Source organism: Mytilus trossulus, chromosome 4, assembly GCF_036588685.1.
Source record: "Mytilus trossulus isolate FHL-02 chromosome 4, PNRI_Mtr1.1.1.hap1, whole genome shotgun sequence".
Classification (NCBI taxonomy): Eukaryota; Metazoa; Mollusca; class Bivalvia; order Mytilida; family Mytilidae; genus Mytilus; species Mytilus trossulus.
The window spans coordinates 80880583-80908398 of record NC_086376.1 but is presented as its reverse complement, the minus strand read 5'-3'; the positions used below and the strand labels follow the sequence as shown (position 1 = coordinate 80908398).

Sequence of the window (27816 nt, the reverse complement as noted above, 5' to 3'; positions counted from 1 at the left end):
TTTTGTATTTCTCTTAAGACTAGAGACATTGTAACTTATTTAATATGTATCTATCACAGGGACTCAGTTAGCAGATTAAAATTTTGTTTACAATGTTTTTAATTATTTTTTTTTATCATTTCCTGTCTATTTGTATTACTTTATTAACGTATTTGACATTGGCATCAGGGTTATAAATTAGCAGGGGCCCACTCGCCAATGGCCCCTAAAATTTGGGGTGGGCCACTTAAATTTCTGCTTTTCTTGTATAAGACTTTATATATGAGCTACAAAATTTAAGCTGTAGGCTACCATTGCCAAAGTCTTAAGTTTGATCCCTGGACATCACTATATTTTTTTGTTTTCTAGCATAGCAGTTTACTATTCATATCTGTATACTGAAAAATAGGTGTTTTCCAGTAGTAATACTGGTTGAATGCACCAACAACAGACTACATCCGCCAGGTGAGACCAAGTTTGAGGAACTCCTGCCTAAATCTTCGTTGAAGAATTCCAATTTAATTTTAGCTACTCCAGTAAAAATGGCATTCAATAACAGTATACATAAATACATCCTTACAAGATACACCTTAACATTATCAAGCTCAAGACCAAATATAAATCATAACCTTTCATTTATTTCATGTTAGAGAACATTTTCCTTGTACAGAGATTACTTTTAAATTTGTGCATATGCCCTATATTTTCTGTGTCACACTTCTTATGTAAATATGTTACAATAAGAACAGGTTGTTCAATGATGTCACAATGATTGACCTTGAGAGTAAACTGGTGCAACTCATTTACTAAAAATAACTTGAGATTAGTCTATAAGGGTTGTAAAATGTTCCTATTTTCATCTCAGTAAAATGTTTTTTGTCCTGAATATGCCCATTATATTTGTAACAAGACTTAATCAAACAAACATGAATTCTTCTATGCCATTCTTTAACAAATCTTATATCAATTTCATTCATGCACAAGATGTAGGCTAAGGATACCAGATTTTTGTATAGTCTTTGTTACCATCCAAGATATACTGACAAACCAAAGTTCTATAAAGAGATGCAGTTACTTTGATCTGAACCAAAACCCAATAATTATAAAGATGGATGTGGAAGAATCGTAACACTTTCCTTTCCTATTTCCATTTAAAAAGGGATACAAATGACCCTTTCCACTCTGCAACATGTTGCTAATCCAATCAGACGTTAAGCTGTCCTAAGCCTGTTGTTTAGTGGTTATTGTTCATGTGTTTCTCATTTCTCGTTCTCTATATAGATTTGAACCATTGGTTTTCCTGTGTTGATTTGTTTTACACCAGTCTTTTTTGGGGCCCTTTATAGGTGGCTTTTCAATATATCCAAGGCTCCATGTTGGAAGACTATAAACTTTTGACCTATAATTGTTAACTTTGTATAGATTGTCACTTGGATAGAGAGTTGTCTCATACCACATATCCCCATTTATATTAACATACTGTGGAATCATTATTTTCATGGATATTTGATTTTATCAATCATGGTTTTGCAAATGTCTGCATACAAGCCTATAGAAAATTTGCATTTGATGAACATTTAAATTTGTGGTTAACCCTTTGACCAGAATTCCATGAAAATTGGTATCCAAACAAAGAAAATTAAGAGTCCATAGTATAGGCATAAACTAAAGAAAGGCAACAAATTGAACACATTTTCTGCAAAAGTTTTAATTGGTAAAATTCTGTGGAAGATCAATAATGTACAAATATCTACAGTGAATTACAACATCAAAACAAAAGCAATATTAACCTGGTCAGTTTGGAACATATCAATAAACTAAATGACAGTTATTAAAAAAATCTTTTTGTATTTGTTGAGTGGTGGTTTTTATTGTCTTTAAGCTGTAACCTCATATAATTGTATGTCAAAAATTTGAAGTATGACAGCTGAAATTCTAAATATTTGTGAATACCTAAAAAAAATAATTTGAAAAACAGTTGATAATTGAGAAAAGAGAGAGGTCAAAACATTCAGTCTTATACACTGTGATGTTTTAAAAAATTAAATTTCACACATAAATCAAATGAGATTTTGTCTAATTCAATATAATTTTTTTTTTAAATTGTCTCTTTTCTTTCATCTTTAAGACTTGTTCAGATCCACTTCATTTGAACTTGGTGGAAATTTGTCTCATTGACAATCTAACTACATATCTTTAATTTTATATCATATGGATTTGAACTGTAAAGTTACTTGTAATGCTTCAAATTAACTCAATTCTCTACTGTTAACCAAGCTATAGTCGTCTATTTGTATTACTGTGGATTCGTGTGTACCAATTTTTCATGGATTGAGGAAAATTGCAATTTTATGGGTATTTGATTTAGTGGTTTTGCTAAAGTCCTTATACAAGCCTCTATAACATATGTTTGTCTTTTCTTGAACACAAAAAAAGGTATCACACAAATAATGATGAATCCACAGTATTCAATTTAGAGTCACACTACCAATTTTTGAAATCGTAAAAAAACTTATGAAGCAGATAACCAACCACTGATAAGAAACGTTATATAAAATAGAAATGAAAGCATTCAGCAAGCTGATAGTGTAAAAACCTCAACATATAAATGAAAGCTCTGGTGACGTATGCATGTAGATAGTGTATTAATGTGACAACATTCTAAATGTTGCCACCAAACTGACCAAGCACTATATATATAATGTACATGTAATTTTCCACAGAAAAATATCCCAATTTTGGCTTGATGATGAAAGTTGATTTACTGAAATGATATGATCATTTAGTGCATAAAAATGGGAAAAAGATATTAAACAAAACATTGTGACATTTCTGTATTAAGAGAATTGTTCTCCTTCAAAATACAATTAAAGTAGTTTAGTTGTGTAATTAGAGTTATTGGTAATTTGATCTTACTGCCTAATATTTTTGAGTATCAGCATACTGGCTGTATCACTAAAATTATTAGGCAATACATTTTGAGACGTCATAATTACCGATAAACAGAACAATAGGTAGTTTTGTTTGTGATACTGACTATATCATGTGTAATATCTTAACTAGCCCTAACATGCTCATCTAGATATTCCACATGATAAAGTCAGTATCAAAAACTCAACTAACTATTATTCTATATTTCTTATGCATAGTTTCAGAACACTTTTGAATCTAACAACAAAGAAAATACTTTAAAATAATCAGATGTTCCAAGCACTAAATTGGATTTTATATTTTTGTAAGTTCCCATATGAGTTTTTCACAATTCTTGTATAGTTTGTGATGGACTTTCTAATTAAAAATCCATCTAAAAATATTGTACATGACTTGCCAACTGATTTCTCGAATACATTTGTGGAAATCAAGAAATGTATAGCACTATTCAATATTGATTTACAAGTGATAAAAAAAATCAAAACAACCTTTATCTTGAAGTTTATTCTTTATATTTTTCCTACATGTTATATAAAAACAACAGCTTTCCTTTTTTTCAAATTAAAACTGACCATTACTCATTAACATGACTTACCGACCAAAATTTTCCAAGAATATAAAATATACATCTATAACACTGATTGAAAAAATATACAAAAAACAAACTTTAAATAGACCAGAAACAGTTTCTATCTAAACAGCCTTAATTCATTTAATAGCATATTCTGTGGCTTATATCAAGTATAAACATCTTGAAATAAAGGATTAATGTGGAATTTGCAATATTTTCTCAATCCTAATTTTCTGATTCCATTGCAAAGTTTGCTGCACAGTTTAAAAGACACAGTCAAGGGAATACACTGATCTTACTTTCTGTAATGGTTTATTGTGGGAAAATAGACAACTGACTTTCCCAAAAAAAAGATATTTTACAGAGATTTCTAAAAAAAAATCCAATATGCTTATAAAATTCCATCAAAGTACATGTTTATAAATCATATGAAAAAATATTGAACAACAATTATAATTAATTGGTCACATCACAAGAAGCATAAAGTTATAATAGGTTTTTCTGTGTACTGCTGAAAAAACTTTTTCTTCTTAAAGCTTATCAACTTTTAATTGCATATTCCAACCCTTCCTTAAGACAGATATACAAAGAATTGTTTTAAAAAATACCCTAGCAGACAACATTGGAATATAGCAGAGACAAATATACTATCCTGGATTATTCAGTGGCGGATCCAGAAATTTTCATAAGTGGGGGCCCACTGACTGACCTAAGAGGGGCTCCAGTCACGCTTCAGTGATTTCCTATATAAGCAACCAATTTTTTTCTCAAAAAGGGGGGCCCGGGCCCCCTGGGTCCCTCCCTAAATCCGCCTCTGTTACTGCAAAGTACAGGAATAATGTTTGTATTACATAAACAATTGGACAGCTAAGAAGACTTATTTCTTGTGATTTGTTAACCGATTCTTGTTGATGGAAAAAAGGTTAATTCTATAAAATAAAAGATGAACTCAATACTAAGGCATCTAATATTTCTGCAACAAGAACAAAAAATCCTAATATAAAGGACATTTTATTTTTCCTGCTTCAATCCTTTAAAGGTCAAGGAATCAAGAAATTTGAATGGAAATTATAGTGTTTTACTTAATACTACTCTATTATCAATATCTTAATTTGCTCAAAATGTATGACCAAATTTTTCCCAACCTAATTTGTAAAACAATATATAGGTCATTATATTAAAAAAAAATGGGAAAAATCTTACAAATAGTTTACCCCTTACTGTATATTCATCTACAATACAGATCTTTTATAATTGACAACTGTTCTGTGTAAATAATGTGGTCCCTTAATTCAAGAACAAAGTTTTTAAAGTTCTGTTCCCAACGCAAAATCTTACATAAAACTGTATTCATGTAATAGCTCTAGCCTATAAAAAGCACTATCAACTTAACAGGTTTAGTATCCTCAGTCTAGCAACAACCAGTAAAATGTCTGCCCAAATTATACAGGAAAACCAAAATCATTTTACACATTGAAATAATTCAAAATGAATTCATTTTTTTTCATTTTTTGAAAATTATCCCCCAGTCAATGTAAAACTCATATTTTAAAAATATGAGTTGTCTTTAGAATGAGAAAACCTTTCCTGTATAATACATATAGACATTAAATATCTAAATCTGCATACTTCTTGATACATTTGATTATCTCTACAAAAATAAATCATGCTGCATGTTCTTTTTGTTCTCACAATATATCACAAAAATACTCATTGAATATATATCATTCGCATCAAAAAATCAATTAAATTCATGGTCTTGAACAGTTCTATGATTCTGAAGAAAAAAATGTTGATAAAGCTTATTCTAAATGACGATGTTATGCAATGAATCAATCTGATTACATACATGATGAAATGATCACATGATCACATGAATATACACAATGAGCACTGCCCAATACTAACAATGCATCAACATTCATACCTCATTTATAACACATATACATGATTAACAGTTGTGGACAGAAAACAATTTTTATGTCGTGGATTTGTCTCCACGAGTATACATCATGATTATAATCAATCATAATGCTGATATTAAGTACAGAGATTCAGCAAGCCAGTAACAATGTTGGAATGCCACAGTTTTTTTCCTCACTCACTGTCTAATGTCTTAATGAACATCGGTACTTTCTTTGCCAAGATGAAGCGCTGCTGATTCTGATAATGTACTATGTGGCTGTTGTGAATGAGGGGCGCTGTGAGGAACTGACTGATGGGCATCCAAAGCTGTGGCTACTCCCATGCCAGAGGCTGCAGCAGCCGCGGCAGCTGCTGCAGGGTTAGGGAATGGGTAACCGGCCCCATTCATTCCTTCAGGATAGCCAACAAAACCATAAGGTGGTCTCACAGAATCTGCAAGTAAAAAAAACACTTTTAACTGTTGATTAAATAACTAAGGGCTAAACTTCATGTTTTAAAAAAGAAAAACAAACCCTATGTATATATCATTACAGAAACATTTGTGTTGACCTTTTGATATGAAATATTTTCTCCACTGGTGTTAAACTCAATATGTTATAATGTGCAAAATAGCTAGAAGTTTACAAAATAAAATGGAAGTGGTAGGTCCATGTTCACTGAACTAGTACACATTCTAATTTCGGAGCCAGCTGAGGACCACCTTCAGGGTGCTCAATTTTTGGCTGCGTTGATGGCCTTTGGCTGTTATCTGCTTTTTGGTCTGGTAGTTGCCTCTTTGACATATTCCCAATTTCCAATCTCATTATATTTATATATGTATGTGTCTATTTTGCATTTTTTCCCATAACACATAATACCATGAGTATTAAAGAAGCAGTAAAAAAATGTACTAATCAAATCAAGAAGTCATGCATTTCATTAGAAGAAAATTGAAAATTTGCATATAAATCATAATTGTAGTATATAGTAAACTTGAGTCACCTCTAATTATTTTTGAGCTAACAGGTACCTTTTCTAAAAGCCTGAATATGTTTTTATTTTATTGATAATGAGATCATACAATTCATTTATTCTTGGTGAATCTAATAAACATTTTCCTAAGACCCAGTATGGGGAATATTTGACAAATGTGTAATTGCTAAATGTTATGAATAACTGCCTCTAAAATACCACATACTTGAGGTAAAGTATTCTTTGTTAACACAGTTGCGTAGACTGTCTGGAATGCGACCTACTACTGCCCTTCTTATCTCCCCTGCTGCCATTTCCCGTAACTCGGTCACACTTTGTTCACTGTAGAATGCTGAATGAGGTGTACATATGAGATTTGGACAATCCTTGAGTGGACCTTTAAAAGCAAATTTGAAAATACAATAAAACTTTCAAATTTCTGTGCTGTGCAGTTTACATAGAACATTTTTTTCTGTCCTGTTTTACTTTGAATTTTATTTTTGTTTGAAACTAAAGGATTCTTTTATAAGTCATTTTGGAAAAGATTATTTCATAAAAAACATTGCTATCTTTCAAGTAACTGCTGATTCAGACATTTTTGTGCTGTTTTAATCATTGATCATCGCAATGAAATCTTTGATGGCAATGTTGGTATGCAGCGTTTCCTGAAATCATACTAGTTAATTAATGATACACGTGTTCATTGTTCAACAACCACAATTATAAATCAAAACGAAATTTCTGAATTTACAGTTAAAGAAAATTAGTTAAAATCTTCTTGTTATAAGTGTTTTATTTATAGAAAATATTATAATACACATACTTGCAGCTTTATATTTTAGTGGGTACAAGAACAATAGGTTTTCTCATTGAATTGTTTTACATTTGTCATTTCAGGGCCTTTTATAGCTGACTATGTGGTATGTGCTTTGTTCATTGTTGATAGCTGTACAGGACATATATATAGACAGTGGTTAATTTCTTTTTCATATTTTAAATTGTTTGGTGGCCCATGACATAAATATTACCCATTTTCAGAATTTCAATTTCTATTTTCAGCCAAACGAACATTAAAATACATTTTGAACAAGATTCACCAGACAGTTTTTTTACTTTATAAACCATATTTTATACAGAACTCATGGTTAAGTTAACATATCAGGATTGACAAAGTAATACCTTGGCCTAGGTTTTCCCTGGGCTGGGCAATACCACTGAAATGGGCAATAATGGGCAATATGATTTTTGAAGCTTATTTGTACACAGAATTGTAAAAATAATTTGTAGTTTCATAGTACCATGGACAAATACATGTCTCTACATTTATGCATCATTTTCAGAGGATAAAAGATAAAATTTCTTTATTTTCACCAATAATTCTATATCTGCAAATTACAATTAAGTTTGGCACATTTTTTATACCTTGGTCTTTTTTTTAAGTAAATATTCGAATTTTCATTCTGGTTACTGCAGTCTTCCAATTAAACTAGACTCAACTTAGTTATAATTGTATGACATGGGTGTATTTGACATAAGCCAAACAAAAATATATGTCTGTTTGAGGTTATCTGACCGACCCTATTTTGAGCGCCGACCCTATGCCATTTTATTTCCATCGTAAAGTGAAAAATAAACTGAACTCATTATAAAAGTAAAGAAAGTGTTGCCTGATACATCCCAATGTTTTTTAGGGAAATTAGCGACTTGTGTGATGAAATAAACATTTTGCCGCCATTTTTTTCAATCAATAACAAAGGGAAATAATCCAATCATTAAAAATACAGGTAAACTCAGCCCATGGACAACTCTGACCACGGCAAGACGGACAACACAACTCAAAATCATGGCTCAAAAAAAATAAATGGAAATACCGACCTACCTACCCTATTTATTTTGATGATGTAACCTTTAACAGACATATATTTTGTTTATGCCTTAGGATGACATTTTTGTTAATAGAACTTATATAAAAGATGAATCACTGCTGTATTTTTTTTAATGTAGTTTAGTCTATTGTTTTCATGTTTAAATAGTTTTACACTGGTAATTTTGGGGGCCGTTTATAGCTTGCTGCTTCGTGTTGAAGACTGTTCTTTGACCTACAATGATTCACAAATTGTGACTTGGATGGAGAGTTGTCTCATTGGCACTCATATCACATCTTCTTATATCTATGTATTTATGGAGAGAAAGTACACAAGTTTGTTGAAAAACATTATAAAATTTGTCTTAAATTCAAATCTCCAATTTCCAATCCAAATTTTTTTTTTAAATGTAGATGTTGCTTATATGTTAACTTCTGTTGTCTTACACAGAAGTGTTCTAGGTAAACAATATGTCACAAAATGTCAGTTTAATCACTTTTGACATTTCACACAAACAACTAGGTGACAGATTGGTTATTACCCTCTGATTATTCATAATTCACAACAAGACAACAGAAATGTATGTTTCAAACATAAATCAAAATTTAAGATAACTCTATGGATTGGTAATTGGGAGATTTGATAATTTTAACACATAATTCAAGTAACTTTCACCAGCACAAAAATGTCTGAGTAGATTTTTTCTCTTTATTTTTTTTCTACTTCCCTATGAACTTTGCATGCACCTGTATACTGAGCTTGACCTGGGTTTTATAAAATATATCTCTTTTTGACACACCTGCCAACTTTCTCAATTTATGCACTGAAGGATTTCTTCCATGAGGGGATACCTTACTATAGAAATGCTTACCAATGCATGAAAGAATTGTTTCTTAAATAGATTATTTCAGATATAAATTGATTGTTCAGGATATCTTAATTGAAAATTCTAATATGACCTCCTTATTATGCTTTGTAAACAAAGCTGTGTTCTAATGAGCACTAAATATGTTTGACACATGCGCACAAATTTACTGTTTATATTAAAGTGATTTCCATCACTAACCTATAACTAATATACATTCAAGTAGCTTACATAAACTTTTATAATATATATTATATCAAACAACATAAATTTACCCTGTCCTTATTTTTCAAACTTATCAATTATGAAATGTAATGTACAGACTTCTCGGGGAGGAAACGGGAACAACTGAACATTTTTATGGTATTTTCGTACGCCTCGACCTATAAAAATACTGTATTTGTCTTATTAGAATCGAAATAATTCCTTCATGTCATGCTCTATGCTCATTTTAACATGGGTAGGCATTATATTTGTCCAGATTTTACACCTCCCTAACGCTCAGTGTAAAATATCGACAAATATAATGCATACCCATGTTAAAATGAGCATAGAGCATGACATGAAGGAATTATTTCTTAAATAATCACCATCAATCACATCCTATTAGATGTGCTTGCCAACCCCAATAGAAACAATTCTAGAACGGTCCTCATACTAAACCATAAGATATTAGATTAAGTAGAATAAAGACATGTAGAGGCGATGCAATAGGTCCACTTGTGTTTAAAATCCTACATGGTGATCTTGACAAGTTGGCAGGTATGCTATATTCCATTTCATTGGATTAAACAAGTATTTCAATCACTCAGTATAATTTTCTGAAAGTTAGATACATGCAACAGTAGTAGCATGAAGCAATACAGTTAAAACCAGATGTATATATACATAATAATAACATTTCAAAAGTAAAACAACTCAATAACGACTGCATGAATTAAATTACAAATTTCATCAAATTCCACCCTCTTTTTCTTTCTAACATTTAAATTTTTATAAATTGATAAAAAAATCAAAAGAACTACATTAAAGAACTTTTCCAAACTTTTGATAAAATATAAGATATATAGAAATGCTTCAAGGAGCTTCATGCAATTGCCTTTGTCAGTCAAAACTTTTAAACTACCTATCCCCAAAATCACAGCAGCTGTCCAAATTGCTAATTAGTACATGTCCATTTATTCAAATTTTTTATCAGAAAAAAATGCTGAACAATAAAATATCAAAATAGTTCACAATTGTTTTTATTTTTATTGTTAATTTTTAGAAATCTCAGAAAATGGAATTATTTCCAGATGCTTAGATTTATTTAGTTTTGCTCTTTTTTTCCAATGAAGATGTGCAGTAACTCAATAAATTTTCATAAACAAGGTAAAAGTTTATGGTGTAGAATCAGTTAATTTTAAATGATTTAATGTTTTTCCTTCAAAAGTGATTGTCATGCGACATGTCAAGAAATTTTCTGCTTTTTTACCATATTGAAAATTTCTTGATCTATTCTAGTTCAGAAATGTTTACAAATTTGAGACTTTTTCAGTTCTCATTCCAAATATTTTCTATACTGTGTATATATTTTATTATGGACAGTTTCAATAATTAGCAATTCTAATCGCTGTTGTATGGCTTGTGATAACTTTAGAAATACATTACCACCCATGACTGATTTTGAAATGTTATACATACTATTTGATAAACTGAATGGCTCACTTTCATGGACGTCTAAAGCAGCTGCTCTTATCCTTGAATCTTTCAATGCTGCAGCTAAAGCATGTTCATCGACCAGACCACCTCGTGCTGTGTTTATCAGAAATGCACCTTAAATGCAAAACATATTCAATAGGTCAAAAATAATTTTTCAAAATACATCAATTACAACTGTACAAAATAATGTAAATCTTATTGATTGGTTGTTGTTTGCTTCATGATCTTTGGCAAATTTTTCATGCATATTCAAGAAACATCCATGTAAGCTGATTATTAAAGGTTGTTAATTAAACACAGTAGTTTAATCTTAAAATAGTTTTTAAAAATAGGTAATAACATTTTTTGAAAAATTGAAACTTAAAATATAAATTGCTACATATGTTGCATTTAAAAAACTCATTATCCTACACCCTATAGACACTGTTGATTTTCATTTCTGCATTGCACAAGGTCATGTATGTCTCAGACTGTTAAAAAGTTTATCCACAAAATCTGTTGTGTATTGATTGATATTTTGGTTCCAGGGGAACATGATTTTATTTACAAATTGTAAGCTAGTTTTCAGTAACTGTGAGTTCTATTCTTTCGGTGCTTTGATTCTTCAATTTTTTAATAAGTTGTTTTGTGCCTCATACCGATCTTTTGGGTTAAGCCAATTGCTACTGTTTTTTAAAAATTATTTTGATGCTGTTACAGCACTGTCCCAGGATACTGTGGATTCATTATTATTCATTGGATACCAATTTTCAAGAATTTTGTGGGTACAGTTAAACCCAGATGAAATTAAATGTTCAACAAATGATGATTTTTGCAATAGGTTTGTATGCAGGGACTCCAGCAAAACCACGAAATAACATCAACAAATATGCAAGATTTCCTTAATCCATGAAAATTGGTACCCACGAAAATAAATGAATCCACAGTAGAAGGTTTGAGTAGATATAGGAAGATGTGGTGTAAGTGCCAATGAGACAACTCTCCATCCAAATAACAATTTAAAAATTAAACCATTATAGGTTAAAGTACGGCCTTCAACACGGAGCCTTGGCTCACACCGAACAACAAGCTATAAAGTGCCCCAAAATTACAAGTGTAAAACCATTCAAACGGGAAAACCAACGGTCTAATCTATATAAACAAAACGAGAAACGAGAAACACGTATATATTACATAAACAAACGACAACTACTGTACATCAGATTCCTGACTTGGGACAGGTGCAAACATTTGCAGCGGGATTAAACGTTTTAATGGGCCCAAACCTTCTCCCTTTTTCTGAAACAATAGCATAACATCACAAGCTTACATTTATTTATATGTTTAACCCTGCCTTATTCTCTAAGTGTTTATCCCAATTCAGAAGTATCGAGTTCAGTGGTTGTCATTGGTTATCGTGACATTGTCTATCACATATGTTTTTCCTAGTGTTTTTTTTAGAAGTTTCACCATTGGTTTTCTCTTGAATTGTGCATTATTTTTATCAGGGCCCATATGGTGTAGGCCTAGACTATTGCCAAAAGCTGTTCAGTAGTGTAATATTGCTTACATCACCTTCATTTTTAAGTAACTAAATATCTTATGCTCTGTTACTCCTCTGAAATAAAATAACCTTATCATGAACAGCATTCCTTAGAAAAGCCACAAGTCTGATCCCCTCCTCAGGCGTATATGAGGATTGCTTGCTGAGTTAAACATCTATCCTGCAAACTTTCTAATCATGTTGACTAGTATATAATCACAAAACAATAAAAACATTTAACAGACATGTTAAATAATTCTTACCTGGTCTCATCTGTTTAATTGTGAAGTCATTTATTAAATGATGGTTGTGTTCATTAAGATTACAATGCAAACTAACACAGTCACTTTGAAATAATAAGTCCTGAAGAGTGTACACTCTTGTGATACCTACAATTATAAAATTCATACTGAATTAAGTTCAACAGTTACAAATGTAAAACTAAATTAAAACATTAAAATACTCAATTTTTCAATGCTGTCCACTTTTTTGTACCATTTCTATGTGGCACTATCATAACAAGCACCTCAAATCCCCCACTTGAACAAGCTTACTATATTAATATATGGTGTGGGTTTTGCTCATTGTTGAAAGGTCATACAGTACCTAACATTAGATTATATCTTTCAGTCTCAGGTGGATAGTTCTCATTGCTAATCAAGCCACTTCTCCTTATTTATATAACAAAAACATCTCTTCAAAAGATTTGTTGAAACAATCATACTTCAGTCAACCATTTTGACAGTGTTACAAGACTTAGTAACACTAGTATTTTTACCATCCTTTCTTTCTCATTCATAACAGAAAGGATTTTAATTAGTTACCCAAAGCACTATGACCAAATACAGGAAAGCAAGAACTGCACCTGTGTACTTCAGTTTTTCATTGCATTTGTGTATCTCAATTCAAGTTTTCTATAATATTTTGTAGTGGTTTGATGTTTTTTTGTCTTTGTGTCTTCCTGTCTTTCCTCTTCTATGGTGTTACTGTGTGAAGGTAATTAAATGCCTTCTCTTCATCATGTTTTTTTTTTTATTTGATCCTGACACTGAGCTTTTATTTTCTTCAAATTAACAAGTGCAATACAATCTGGATTTCTTTATTCTCTAAACAAATATCTTTAAAAAGTTGATCAATTTTGAATTAATAGCAATTTATTTTTTGTCTTTGTGTCTGCCTGTCTTTCCTCTTCTATGGTGTTACTGTGTGAAGGTCATTAAATGCCTTCTTGTAATTTATCAATTTTGAATTAATAGCAATTTATTTTTTGGTCTTCAAATGTTATATCACCTCCTACACATAAAAGCATAGACATTTATAAAAAGTTAGAAAAAATAATAAGACAAACATTGATCAATATTTTCTAATTAGCACATTGCCAACCAAACAAACATATATACAATGGTAAATTATAAATTCAGGAGATACAGAGCTATAAAGAAATTGAAATGTACAATTTTAAATAAACAATGATGGGAAATGTCATAGTAACATGAGTAAATGGCGCAAAATCTTTAATGAACAATATAGGTCATGATGCTCCAAGTTTTACTGAATTGAAAACGAACAATATCAAGGTGAAATGATTGCTATATCTAAGACATATTTCATTTAAAATTTCAGAGAAACTGACTGAAACACAAAACTGAACAAAGTTGGCCAAAATGTAACTTTATGTTTCATATTGCAACAAAATACATTTGCTGGCAAAATTTCAATTTATTTGCAGTGTCTATTATTGATTAACTATCAATATAATCAATGAAAGTAAGTTGTGTTGTCAATAATGTTCTGTATGTTTTTTTTAACATGTCTTAAGCACAGATTTAAGGATAATTCTTAGTTAAGGGTGAAAAGATATTCCTTAAATACAGTCAAGGCATAGAAAGAATATTCCAAAATACAGTATGACAATTTGATACTCTATATACATACCTAATGATTTTTCAACACCATCCTGAAGATATGGGTCATAAAATATTACATTAAAGCCAAAAGCCTTAGCTCTTAGAGCCACTGCAGATCCAACACGACCTGGAATAGAAAATAATCAGCCATTAGTTGGATTCATGTATTTTCTTGGATACTTACTTTTACGATTTCGAAAACATTATCCATGATTTTTTTCTAAATTTCATGGAAATGTAACTTCAGTACAGTTGTAACAAAAACTGCTTACAAGTCTATAGAAAATGTGTATTTAAATGTTCTATTTTTATGAAAAATTTGCACAAACTTTGTCAATAAATGGACATTGTAATTATTCAATAAATTATCACATGATTACAGCTGATAATTCTACGTAATTATTCTATAAATAAACAATCCTATATTCAGTATCGTAATTATGAAGATGTATTCAATTTTCAAAGAAAAAAACATGTTAAAACCAGTGGTCAATTTGAAAGTAAGAGTAGGTTAGAGCCTAAATTTAATGTCCCTACTAAAATGAAATTTGATTTAAGTAATAATACTATCTAAGTGAAATTATAGTTAATTTAGGCCAATAGTCTTTATGCTCAACTGGCCCTTTCAAAATTCTACTGGCATAGAGCCAACTGGCTAGTGCTTAAGTCGTCCCCCTTTTAGCACTCACCTAACCCAACAATTCCAAGTGTATCTCCTCGAATTCTGGCCGATCCTTGTGCTGCTTCCCTTAATTGCTCTGGTCCATTAACTTTTTTACCTTCTCGTACCATATTTGCTAACCAATATGTCCGTCTATATAAATTTAAAATCAAGCATATTGTTGAATCAGCCACTTCCTCTACTCCATAGCCAGGTACATTACACACAGCAATACCTTAAAGTATAAAAGAATATTTGACATGACACACACAAGAACAAATGTAAAACTATTAAGAAGGGTACAAATTATTTATTGATCATTTCAATTTTGTTCTAATAAGTATGCTTCCCAATGCTACTTATATACTATGGGATATTTTTCTGCAGGGATACATTTTTCACATCTTCATAAAAGCATTAAATATTTGACACTGGACAGTAAGCAAACAACAATCAATCATTTCATTCAAAGTATAAAGGCTTCAGGTCCACTAACACCTGAGATATTAAGCTTAATACAAATAGTTTACACCATGGCTGCCAGATAGCAATCCTTGTGTCTAACATTCTGCAACTAGTCGTAGACGAGACAATTAAACTATAACTGAAAAGCCTCTTTGATATCTTTGTTTAAATTCTGTAATTTCAATCATTCATATCAGTGCTGTTATAAGTTCCAATAAATTGAGTCTATTGAGTCTATTCATGTCAAGACTATTTCTTATTCTTTCTTAAGCTGAAAAGTACAACACACCTTTAATTTAGCTCATTGCTTCCTAGAAATTCAATAGTACAAAATACAATGGTCAGGGATCAGAACTTCATTATATGGTGTTTTGTCAGATAAACTCTTCAATCCATTTGTTTTGACATATGTGCATTAGTTTTAGATAAATTAAGCAATTTGAATGCTTTTGTTAACCTCCGAGCTGAAAATTTGGTTAGAGTCAAGCAAAATTTTATACTCTTCCAATTTCAACTCCAGTGAAAATATCAACTCATTTGAAATTTCAAGTTAACCGAGTTTAAGACAGAGGTTAACTATTTACATCTGCAATAAACCTACCAAGTTCTCCAGCAGCTTTGACATCTACGTTGTCGTATCCACTCCCAATACGAACAATAACTCGCAGATTCTTAAACTTCTCTAAATCTTCTTTTGCAAGGGTTATGGTATGCCACATTAAAGCTCCTACAGCTTCATTTAATACCTATAAGATCAAACATTGAATGTCACATTCATTTCATCAATACATAGATTCAACTTGAGATTAGAGACTAATTCATATTACAAATAAGACCTGTGTTTATCAGTAATTTGTATATTTTCCCTTTGATTTTACTGCCTAATATTTCTGAGTACTGGTTGTATCACTGAAAATATTAGACAATACATTGTGTGACGTCATAATTACCAATAAACATCTAACAGGCTCGTCTAGATATTCCACATGATATAGTCAGTATAAAAAACGAAACTACCAATTATTCTATATGTATTTCTTTGTTTTCTTTGTCAAGTGTTCAATATCCACCATATTTTCTATTGTCAGTAAAATAGAAAATCTGAAAAACCTCTTGGTTTTATTCTGAACTTCAACTTCAAAACTTCAATATACTCAATAAGTTCAAGGCCTACTGTTACCTATAGTTGTTCACTTCGACATCATTTGCCCTCTGGTGGAGAGTTGTCTAATTGGCAAACATACCATATCTTTTTATTTTAATAAATATATGATATACTGAACATAAAATTTGCATTATCCTTAAACATAAACTTTAAATTTAGAACAGATATATATAATATGTTAAAGTGGAAGAAAGTTTCAATTGAAAATTTCTCAAACCCTAGAGTTCCCAGTGCAGTTTTTTAAGTGTAAGGAGCATTGTTATGCATAGTTGCATCTAGATTTTTCAATGGCAAAATGCTTTTACTAATTTTCTCAATGTTTTTTGTTTGTTTGTAAAACTTGTTGTATCATCCTATGAAACTATACATGAAAACCAAAAAATATTATAGTGGTTGCATTACAATTGTTACCAAAGAAAGCTGCTATTACCAATTTCTAACATTTAAATATATTTCTTGCATTACGTATTGAATAAGTTTAGCTTAAGAAACTTACTTTTTCATGTATTTCTTGTGTAGACTGAGCATCACAGAAAGCCACTGTTGCCACATCTTTCAGAATGGGCATTTCAATAGAACAGTCCCTTCCATCAAGTAAAGCTATCAATGGACGTGGATGCATAGGTCCATTGGGGATTGGTCCACGAATGGACACAGACACTAAAAACAAAAGCAGAAATAATTCAATAATTGTCACACAGTTATCTACTTTTGGTAAATGCCATGTTTTTTATTCTATCTGGACTTTTGGTTTTAACTATATGGTTTTATTTATTTTTCTACATCTGTTACAGACAGACATAATATGTTGTTGAAAACTGTTTTAACAACATGTACATATATTTTACAGAAAAGAAGATTGTATTTAAATGTTTTGGTGTATAATAAGTTAAACTGAACAATATTAATTATGTAATTGATGCTTATATACATGGTATGTTACAAGCTTTTTATACACTTCTTTTTTTAACATCCTGGTATGAGTCAACATGGGAAAAAAATACCTTTGTAGATCTTTGTGTTAAAACTGTAAAAAAAAATACAGATTAAAACATAAAATTTATGCTTAAATTTATGTTTCATTTCATCGAAAATTTTTGAAACTTAACCTACAGCTCTCACTATGAACTGTCAATTTTCAACAATAGTATATACAGAACCAATTTAAATTGACCTGTAATGAAAAAGTCCTTGTTTGTTCTTTACCACATGCTGTGAAGGACATAAAACATGATAGCTTAAACTCCCTAAGAAGACCTTCACCACACACATTATTCCGACTGAAGAATACATTGTAACTCATTTTTGTCCCTTTATCCTGCTTTTAATATTTAGTAAAGAAAAAAAACAAAAGCTTATTCCAAATCTGTGAATCAAGTTAATTTTTTTCTCTGAAGATATTATATAATAGACAACAGATCTAAGAAATGTAATTATCAAAGAAGGAGGCCAAAATTATTAAGACATGCCATGGTTTATATGGACACGGACCATTGCATAGCTGTTGAGTCGAATACAGAAAGTTTTTACAATCTTAGACCAAGTAATTACAGTCATCTAAAAGATTTAAAGTTTTGAAGTCTTATGTTGTGACAAGAAAGCGTTGATGTCGTCATCTTCTTTTCGGTCAACATCTGAATGTTTAAATTTTATGTTTGGTACGACATTTGCGACTTTTTCAACCTACTAGGCTTTTGGTTGAAATTTCCGTCTCTGTTATACATACTGTTTGGTGCTTCAAGTCTTGGTCTCTTCACTGGCTGCAGTGTTTTCTTTTTGTCCATGTGATGCATAAGTAGAGGTTAAACTCCACCAACTTTTGGATCCAAGTTCTGCTACAAAGGCTGACAACCTTATAGCCTGAAGAAATGAAATAAACCCTATAGGTGTCATATTATTATTCTTTGAAATCTTATTTACAGAAGTTTTGCCTGTAAAGTATGCAACATGCATGTATAAAGAACTACAGCAAATTCAGAAATATTCAGTAATTTTTTTTATTTAATGTCAGTAATGGGACAGATGGTTTTCAAAATAAAAAAAAAAATATTTTAAAAGCATTATTAGTTCCAACTTAGAAATTATTAATATCACGTCTATCCATTGCTCAACAATCAACATAGTAATTGCATGTGTAAATTTCCAGTACACACCACAAGCTCTTGTGTCTGTTGTTTTTACTATAGTCATTTTAAGAAATATTGTGTTGATTGCAGATGGTTGTCAACTTGATAGTCTCTGTTTGATTCTTTCACAACTTCTTTAGGTTGTGTGATATTCCTCAATCCTGGCATTAAAAATGAGCACTATTCCCCTTTGTTCATACTGAACATGTATCAGTTGTCCTACAGATGTACATATTCTTAGTTTCTTTTGGTGGTTATATCAAATCTTTGGTTAATAAAGGCAATATAAAATTGGTGTTTCCAGGGCTCACGCTACCAGTCACTTCGCTTTCCCCGACCTCCAAAAGCGAAGACAAGTCGCCCTGTTGTGTACGATACTCGCTTTCAGTCGCTTCCGTCATCGGACATTGTTCAGTTTTTACCAAGTTGATGAAACATCAACTTTTTATTAATAATTAAAGAAATTTAGACATAAACAATTAATAATCTTATGAAACGAGGTTGAAGCAACGTTTTTGTAGTGTGTAGCAAGTTATTTGATAAAAATACAACTTTTTATCACTTTGTACACTTCCGAAACTTCCGGTGCTTGTTACTCGAAAATGTACATCAACTTAGCTTTCGGCTGCAAATTTAGTTTGTTACTTCATTTAAACTTGACAAAAGTTGCCCCCAGTAAATGTTCAATCCATTAAATGCATTAAAAACGTCATGATCCTTTCCAAATAACTTGTCAAACATCGTTTATTTTTGTAAATTTTCTTGCAATAGTCTGCCATTGTCCGATTTCTAAACTACGGATCGGAAACGGACCAACTATGACCAAAATCCGTATTTTTACAAAAATTACTACGGACGCACGGATGGAACAGCTGACAAAAGTATATTGATCCCAAAACGAAAAATTACGCATTCCACACGCATTAAAAGACTTTTGGTTACATCTCAATAAACTCATTATTGATTGGTGTATATAATTCCCTATAATTTATATGGATTGTTGTAAACTATTGTAAAGTTGCTTAACTCTTAGACTATTACACTAATATCAATATATTATGGCCCAGCTTACCTTTCTATATCTTTTGATGAGAAACACTGATTTCATACACAAGATATTTTTTAATTAAATTGTAATTGATATATTATAAATTCTTTAAATTTAAAAAAAATTATATTTTTTTTTAGTGCTAGTCATTTAGTTGGTAGTTTCTCACAAGAACCTTAGTAAAATTTAAACAACTTTTAATTTGAAATGTTACTTTAATTGAATACTCAGATATAAATTGAACAATATAAAAAGAACATTATTTACAAATGACCGTTTATACTATAGTAAAATCCAAATATTGTAGTGCACCGCACGAATGAGCACTTCTCTTTCAAATCTCACCACTTCTCCCTATCAGTTTCAAAAAGAGAAGTCACTTCTCCCTATAATTCTTAAGTAGTGTGAGCCCTGGTTTTCATATATTGATCTTATATAATGTCCTCTTACGGTTGTATTGTGACTGGATAAGCTGATGTAGTTTAGATGCCCTTGTTATTTCTATCGGATATTTGATTGAATCAAGTATTACCATTTACTTGACAAACACTTATATCAATGGTCATTTGGCATTTTCTAACAGACTTCGGAAATTATAAAATGTATAGTACCTGACTTGTATCACCTAAATGTTCTTCTCAGATGAAGTTTCAGAACTGATTTCAATTATTCTTCTGGCAATATGGTTAGATATGCCCACTTTTTACTAGGCTGGTCTTCATGACCGACTTTTGGTTTCTTTTATCTTCTTTGTGTAAAACCTCTAAAAACATAAAAATGATTAAATTTAACTAAATGGATAAATGTCATGCAACTGATATAATCCTGTAAAAAACACTTCCTTTTTTTCTAAAAGCATTACTATATCTTTTTGGAACTTTTGTTCTGCCATGTGCTTTTGTTGATGATAATATCATGACCATGACCAGTATTAACCTCAAGATATGATCTTTGATTGGACTAACATGCAATTGTTGAACAAAATGGAAAAGTGAGGCAGGCCACTCGTAAAACTTGCATGCAACTGTATAATATATGTATACATGTGCATGGTATAATTTGCATAATGAACATGTACATACACCAATTTCCAAAAATTATCAATTATTGTGCAAAAACAAGGCAAGATGTGAAAAAGGTCAAGGGGAGATGTAATTTGAGCAAAGATTAGATCAAATCAAAAACAGTTCATAACTTCTTGGGTATGCAAAAATAAAATGTAGAAATCAATGTACTTCAATAAAACCTTCTATCTCTTACATGTCTTAATTCAAAAATATATGGCTGACACAAAATTAACCTGCAGTTTCACTTTTTGGCTCATACATTTTTTACTTGCTTTTAAATATAGGTTATTGGTGTTGCAAAAAACAAAGACATTTACACAGAAGATTATCTTGTATTATCAAATTGCCGACAGAGCATTGTGGGTGACACTTCTATGCTATGTCAAATGAACCAAAATCTTCCGGAAATTTACCTACTTTTTACAATCAATTTGCAAACTTCTCTTATATACAACAGTTAATATAACTGAATCAATTCAGTCAAACTGCATGCCTCTTTAAGAGGGATATAAATATTAATGCTTTCCTTAAATAACTTTTACATTTATTTGAAATGCCACATCAATGAAAAAGGTTACTTATTTGCTTGAACAAGTTACTAAAAAATATAAATGAAAAATAAAATACTGTTATAAAATCATCAAGAATAGACATGTGTAAACCAAAACAAGATAAACTGATCTATACTATAAAAATCATTAATCATAACCGTATAAAGTTACAAATTAATTTACATATTGTGTATGTCATGTATGTAGTGCCATTCAAAAAAGTCAATAACATTTGAATTTACAAGTAACACACCGTCTATAGTTGCACTCAGTGTAACCAGATAACGTCGCTCAAATTATAATGCATAAATGTATTATCATCACGATAGATATGCAGATCAATGCTCCTATAACTTTGTAAATATAGTTGTAAAGATGCCACACCTGATTACCTTCTAAATCTAATGCTTCAAAGGTTTCTCACTACTGTTTCTAAGTATGTCTACCTCAGTATCAAAAACTCAGGAGGAAAATCTAAACACTGCTAAAGTGCTAATTACAAATATTTATTCTATTGTTCTCTTTTATACCCTCGCTGATTCAACAATCTACACATTTATTTTTGAAATATGATCAGGAAAACGGGTTGTTTATTGTAAAAGAGAAAACGAAATTTAAATAAAAATTCCAATGATAAATGACTCATTAATTCAATTGCATTTTTGATACTTCAGTGTGTAGTCATACACCATCTTCTTTTTCAAATGAATTATTTTTAACATACACAATTCTTTCATTTTCTTTATATGATCACCTTAAAACACGGATATGACAACTTTAAACTGAATTTACCTGTGTTATTTTTTGTCACATATATTTTTTAATTTGTCAATGTGTCAACAAAAGACGACAAAGGAATAAGGTTTATCGACCTACCCATGTTCCGTTTGGAACAAAATCTTTACCTTGATAAATTATTCCAAACATGTCACAGTTTAATGAGTGAATCCAAGGTATTTTGACTTGTGACAAAGGAAAGTGTCATTGCTTTTCTAAATAAATGCATTTGTAATAACCTTCAGCATTTGTTTACAAGTATCAATAACTATCGTTATTGGTTTTTTGTCTAGTTCAACATCTAAAATATAGTTTTACATTTAAAACTTCTTTTACGATAACATGATACTTGTAATAGTGTAAACACTTAAAATTGATGTAATTGTTAAGTCCATACATGTACATGTTTTATAGACTTTCCTTTCCTAAGGATCATAACTAACAATTAATATAATAACAGAACGTTTATTGTAGTCTTGATAATATTTGGTAGGAAAAAGACAAACTTCCAACTTGAAGAACAACTGGGTCAAAGACTCTTTGCTTTTCGTTTGATTTGTAATTTAAAAGCGTGTCACTTGGTGTGCATTAACATTGTATTTGAATGCTACATGGACATGATAGATAATAAATAAACTCATCATAGATACCAGGACTAAATTTTTTATATACACCAGACATGCGTTTTGTCTACAAGAGACTCATCAGTGACACTCGAATCCAAAAAGTTAAAAAGGCCAAATAAACTATGAAGTTGAAGAGCATTGAGGACCATAATACCTAAAAGTTTTGCCAAATGATTTTATCAACTCACTGATGTCTAAATCTATCAAGTGACAAATTTATGAAAATAATGGTCGATACCAACAAAAACAAGACGAAATCATCAAAATTTGTTGTGACTCTAGATCTGTTGAAAATAGACTAGGTTGAACCACCTGGAAAAGCTGAAACCAAAAAAATATCAAACTAAGTGCAACCCACTAAACAAACTGTGAAGAGCATTTTCAAATAGCATACATGTATATCTTCAATGTGTATAATGATCTATAATGCAAACTTTAAATAAAAAAAAATCAGGATAGAAACTACCTGTCAGAGGATTTGATTACAAACATTAGGAACACTGTCACCTCCAATCCCCAATCCAAGTGATCAGATAAGTTGTTGCAGATATTCTAAAAGGTATGAAGGGATTTGGTAGAAATTGTAGTAGGATTTGATTTTACAAAATTGGAAATTATAACCTCTCGAACTGGTAAAATTTAACAAGTAATGAGTTCCACCATCATGATAATCTATTAAATGTGTATCTAAATTTAAGGCAATGATTTCTTTTATTCCTTCTTTAATATCGCCAAAGCATGTTCATTATAATAATTTCGTTTTTAGTGTAAAGACAGTTTTAAATAAAGGCAACCATTGATTTAATATCATGTACTAGTTAATGTAGATATAGATATAAATGTATGTGTCTTTAAAGTTTTTCACTCTCGGTATAATAAATTATATATATATATGTACAATATATTAATAGGTACATTGAACTTCTTCATGGTCCATAACAACTTCCTTTTTCTCATGTTAGTCAACAATTCAAGTGTTCGTTTCCTTGTGTATTGTACAATATAAACTATAATATATCATAAGTTGTATGTAATATACATGTGGAAATATACACTATGGGATTTAAATGTATCATTGTGAATTGAAAATAACATGTATACATGTGTCTAAATCGAACTACATGCAATTTGAATGGACACTTAATTTTTAAAAAATGCAAAAGATAATAAGTAGATTTGGAAGAAAGTCACAGTAAATTTTAATGTATTTCAAATTGAAAATTAATAAGTTGTTAATCTTGTATATTTCATAAAAAAAAATGTACATGTAAATGTGAAACATATGTTCTTATATAATATGTTGCATACATGTGTACATACATATTGGTTGTCATTATTAAGAACTGTATTCTTTACATTAAAGTAATTACATTAAAAATAATAAGGAGTTTGATATTTAAAACTTGTTCATAGCCTTTGGCAATCTTTCCCCTTTCTGTTTCTTTGGGTTTTTTTTAACTCGTCATGATCATGTTTTATTTGTGTGGAAATCTACTTTTTCAACTATACTAGCTATAGGTAATGTTTGCTTGTTGTGTTTCAGATTTATCCCTAAACATTTGGGTATAAAACTTTAAAAGCCTGCATGGTCAACAGCCTCCTGCCCTTAATGGCACATATAAATATAAGCCTTTAATATAAATTGATAACTTATTTCAAACCATATATTTGTGGCTGTTCGATCATTGCATGTTTCATTACAGATGTCCAATGACTTTGAAGGTACATATAAATTTTGAACTACAAATTTTGATGTGTACATGTACATGTATTTCATATTACATGCATGTATGCACCTGCATTAGTAGCTACAGAGAAGTGAATAAAAACAATTTCATTTTGAAGTCACACAGTGCATACAAAATATAAACTTGTGTAGATACATTGTACATATGGCATATTAATTATAGGGAGAAAAGTTCTTTTATAATGAACATTACAATGCATATCATGTTTACAGACAGAATCAATCAACATATAAATATGCATATCATTCCAATTCCTACTGCAAAATCTGGTTTGCTAAACAATTGAATGAATAGGTCACGACCTTTTTGCAAATGCCTTAAAAATTCACAGCTGCTTGTTAAATCAGATTGTTAATGTATAATGTTCACCTATTTCAAAGATCAAATAAACAATTATCTTCCTGAATTATTAAAAATAAAAATAAAGGGAGATGTGAAGCATACAGTATGTCAATGAAACAGCAACCAAACAACAAAAATAACCGCAAGAAACATAGAGGAAAACAGTCATCAACAACAGACAAGTGTCTAAACACAAAAGTTCCAGCTCTTTAATCTTCCCATGTATATGAAGACCTTCATAATGAATATGTTTATCGGACCATATCGTGTCCTCTTTTTAGATGGAAAAAATTCAGTATTTACACATGCTTACATAAAGCTTGTGACAAAATCAAAAGTCAATAACTATAATTTGTTTCCAATACATGTATGTTTATTTATAGCCACTGAAAATATGATACTGTGATATACACGTACATTTTGTAACACATGAATATACATGTAATTAAACTAACAAAATACTAAAACTGCAAACTTAATGTATTCCAACATGTTTATGTAGTTGTTAAAAAGTGAAGTTTTATTGTAATTCATGTATGCAATGTGGACTCTTTCCACATACATGCACGATGTGTCAGGGCTTAAGCTTCTGAATGGCTTGGGTGAAGACGCTGTTCTGTTTATACTTAGCTTTTTCCAGCCACCAAGGTGAAATAAATTGTCAATCTGGTTTTCCTACAGTTGTACACTGTGTTGAATGTTAAAATAATTCCTATAATTTTGAACAATACTAACAATGATATTTAAAGTATTCCAATCCTATGTTGGGACATACCCTGTAATTCATTTAAACCTTAGACTAGCATGCTTTTCATGACAAGGTTCATTGTATGAATTGCAATATTGGCACCTTTTTTTTTTATAGTACATGTATGTAAGAATGATCTTAATCTTCATATCTTGCTGAAAAAATCCTTTTATATGTTGTTTTCAGCTGCTATGAAGCTGACCAACTATGAAACCTAAGACATTTAATTGGACATCTACATGAACAAAAGTACACAAATCTAATGTCTTTAATTCACTCCCCATAGGTTAAAATGTATCAAATGCAATTTATAAAACTTCAAATTTCTTTCTTCCAGTGACAAAATTTAATTAATTATTGCTCAACTGTTTAAATATTATTACAGTTTATGAAATCATGTTCAAGATATATTTCTGATAATCTACATTGTACAATGCACCTCATCAAGAGAAAAAATAATATACAAGCAGATCCCTTTAGTTTGCATGCATATAAACTTTTTTAAAGATCGGGAAAAGGATGATAGTCATGAATTTTGAAGGCTTGTACAAATTAATAGGGCATTTCAAATTATAAAGATGGTGGCTTAAATTTAATGCATGAAGGTATGACAATGCATAAACCCTCTAGGGAGAAACACTGCATGTTACGTATTAAAGTTCTTTAGTCACTTCTAAGTTCTAGAAAAGTTGTAATTAATCCTGTTCCAAAACGGGCACTGTGGTATAAACATGGACAAAAGTGCAAAGTTACAATTATTTTCATCAAAATAAGCAGTTGTATCTATGTAAATCAGTTTCATAGTTCTATAGAAATTCAAAAATACAGGTCTCTATCACTTCGAAAATATTTTCCATGTTGGTCTAAAATAATTTACTACACATGTATATATATGCATGTTAGTACTAATCTCATAATAACTGATCAATGCTGAAAAGTACAAATTGTGTGGATAACCTGTCTGTCACTGTGTCTATCCAATAATAAACAATAAGGAAACTGTGAAAGCAAATATATATACTGAAGTTGGTATTTAATTACTGCTATATAAATCACTTCAATTACTGTTTAAATCAATAAAAAAAAAATATGTTTAGTATTATCAATTTATTGCACAAGAAAATAATTGCATCTAAATCTAAATAGCCTGCAGATAGCTTGTACAATATTTGCCATTTAAATAACTGATAATCCATTTTATGGATTTATCTGTATTTAAATATTTTCTTTTCATGTATTTAACCTGTAACAATTTAAAAATAGATACTAACATTGACTAATATCAATTCAATATCAACTCACATGATAAACATGTCTTTATTACCACAAGAACTTATTGATCTTCAAAAAGATACACACGTATATTACACACATATCTTATGACTACCAATCAAGAAAAGTACACTACTGTTAGATAATGGCATATCAGATCAAAAATAAACCACATACTAAAACATCAATACAACTTAGCATGTTAATCAATATGTATAATAAATCATTTGATTATCTGTCTGCAATGGTCTGCTATAATAGACATCACATTGTGCCACTGTGTAATACACATCAACAAAACAATGACAGGAAATAGTTTATAAATCCATGTTGGCGTGTAATGGACACCCTTCTACTTTGCTGGGGGTCATTTGCATAAACTGCACCGAAACGAAATGCCAACTTGTCCTTCCATTTAATTTTTAACGACTTTCAATTTCTGTTTATATGGCATTTGTGTATTCAGAACAACCTAATATAGGTGCATAAGTTGTTGATCTTAATAAACTTAAAGACAGAAATGAAATAATTGATTAAATATTGTGATTATGAACTATAAATGTGCATATCCGATACATTGAGGCATGCCTTTGATCTCAAAATGGTTGACCCAGATATTTCATCCCTTTTCAAATCAAAGTATTTCGGTGTATCAACAAAAATGCTACATCTAATTATATAAAAGAGGAACTGAATGAAAGCGGTGATAATTAAATGTAAGTGAACATAATGAAAGTGTGTCACTACAGATGAAAGTAAACAAAATTAGCTCACCTATCCATTAGCACTTTAGACAAAGAATAGAGGTGATGATCCTTTGAAATTTCAGCGGCACAAATAACATATATCTCTCGTAATATCTCACCTTGTCAGGTGTCTATAGATGCAGAAATTATTAATTGTAAAACATGTGCACATGTGGGTAAATACTCCCCCTTTAAAGTGATTTAAAACGAGTAATTTGGAGGCCGTAACAAGCCGGTGCTCTCCGATAGGCTATCC

The 27816-nt window shown here is 30.6% G+C and overlaps 1 protein-coding gene across 6 annotated transcripts; it reads right to left on the bottom strand.

The window, feature by feature from the left end:
* Window positions 1–1667: 1667 nt before the first annotated feature.
* On the bottom strand, window positions 1668–27816 carry LOC134716100 (C-terminal-binding protein-like). Of its 6 annotated transcripts, none has more exons than XM_063578867.1 (11): window positions 27589–27816; window positions 20295–20446; window positions 18197–18369; window positions 17006–17169; window positions 15946–16090; window positions 14908–15114; window positions 14247–14345; window positions 12575–12700; window positions 10772–10903; window positions 6585–6755; window positions 1668–5839 (listed from the first exon to the last, which is right to left on the bottom strand). In XM_063578867.1, the coding sequence occupies exons 3-11, from the start codon at window positions 18300–18302 to the stop codon at window positions 5598–5600; spliced, it is 1392 nt and encodes a 463-aa protein (XP_063434937.1). In that variant the 5' UTR covers window positions 18303–18369; window positions 20295–20446; window positions 27589–27816; the 3' UTR covers window positions 1668–5597. The 6 variants fall into 6 exon arrangements, with proteins under 6 accessions (XP_063434937.1, XP_063434942.1, XP_063434943.1 ...); XM_063578872.1 differs by having other exon boundaries at window positions 10796–10903; XM_063578873.1 differs by having other exon boundaries at window positions 18236–18369.

Coding starts and splice junctions, on each gene's coding strand:
- LOC134716100 (XM_063578867.1), bottom strand. CDS start 18,302: ATGCATCACATGGACAAAAAGAAAACACTGCAGCCAGTGAAGAGACCA. Junction 12,701..14,246: donor TGGTGTTGAAAAATCATTAG/GTATGTATATAG, acceptor TTATAATTGTAG/GTATCACAAGAGTGTACACT. Junction 6,756..10,771: donor GCCATTCAGTTTATCAAATA/GTATGTATAACA, acceptor TTGCTTTTAAAG/GTCCACTCAAGGATTGTCCA.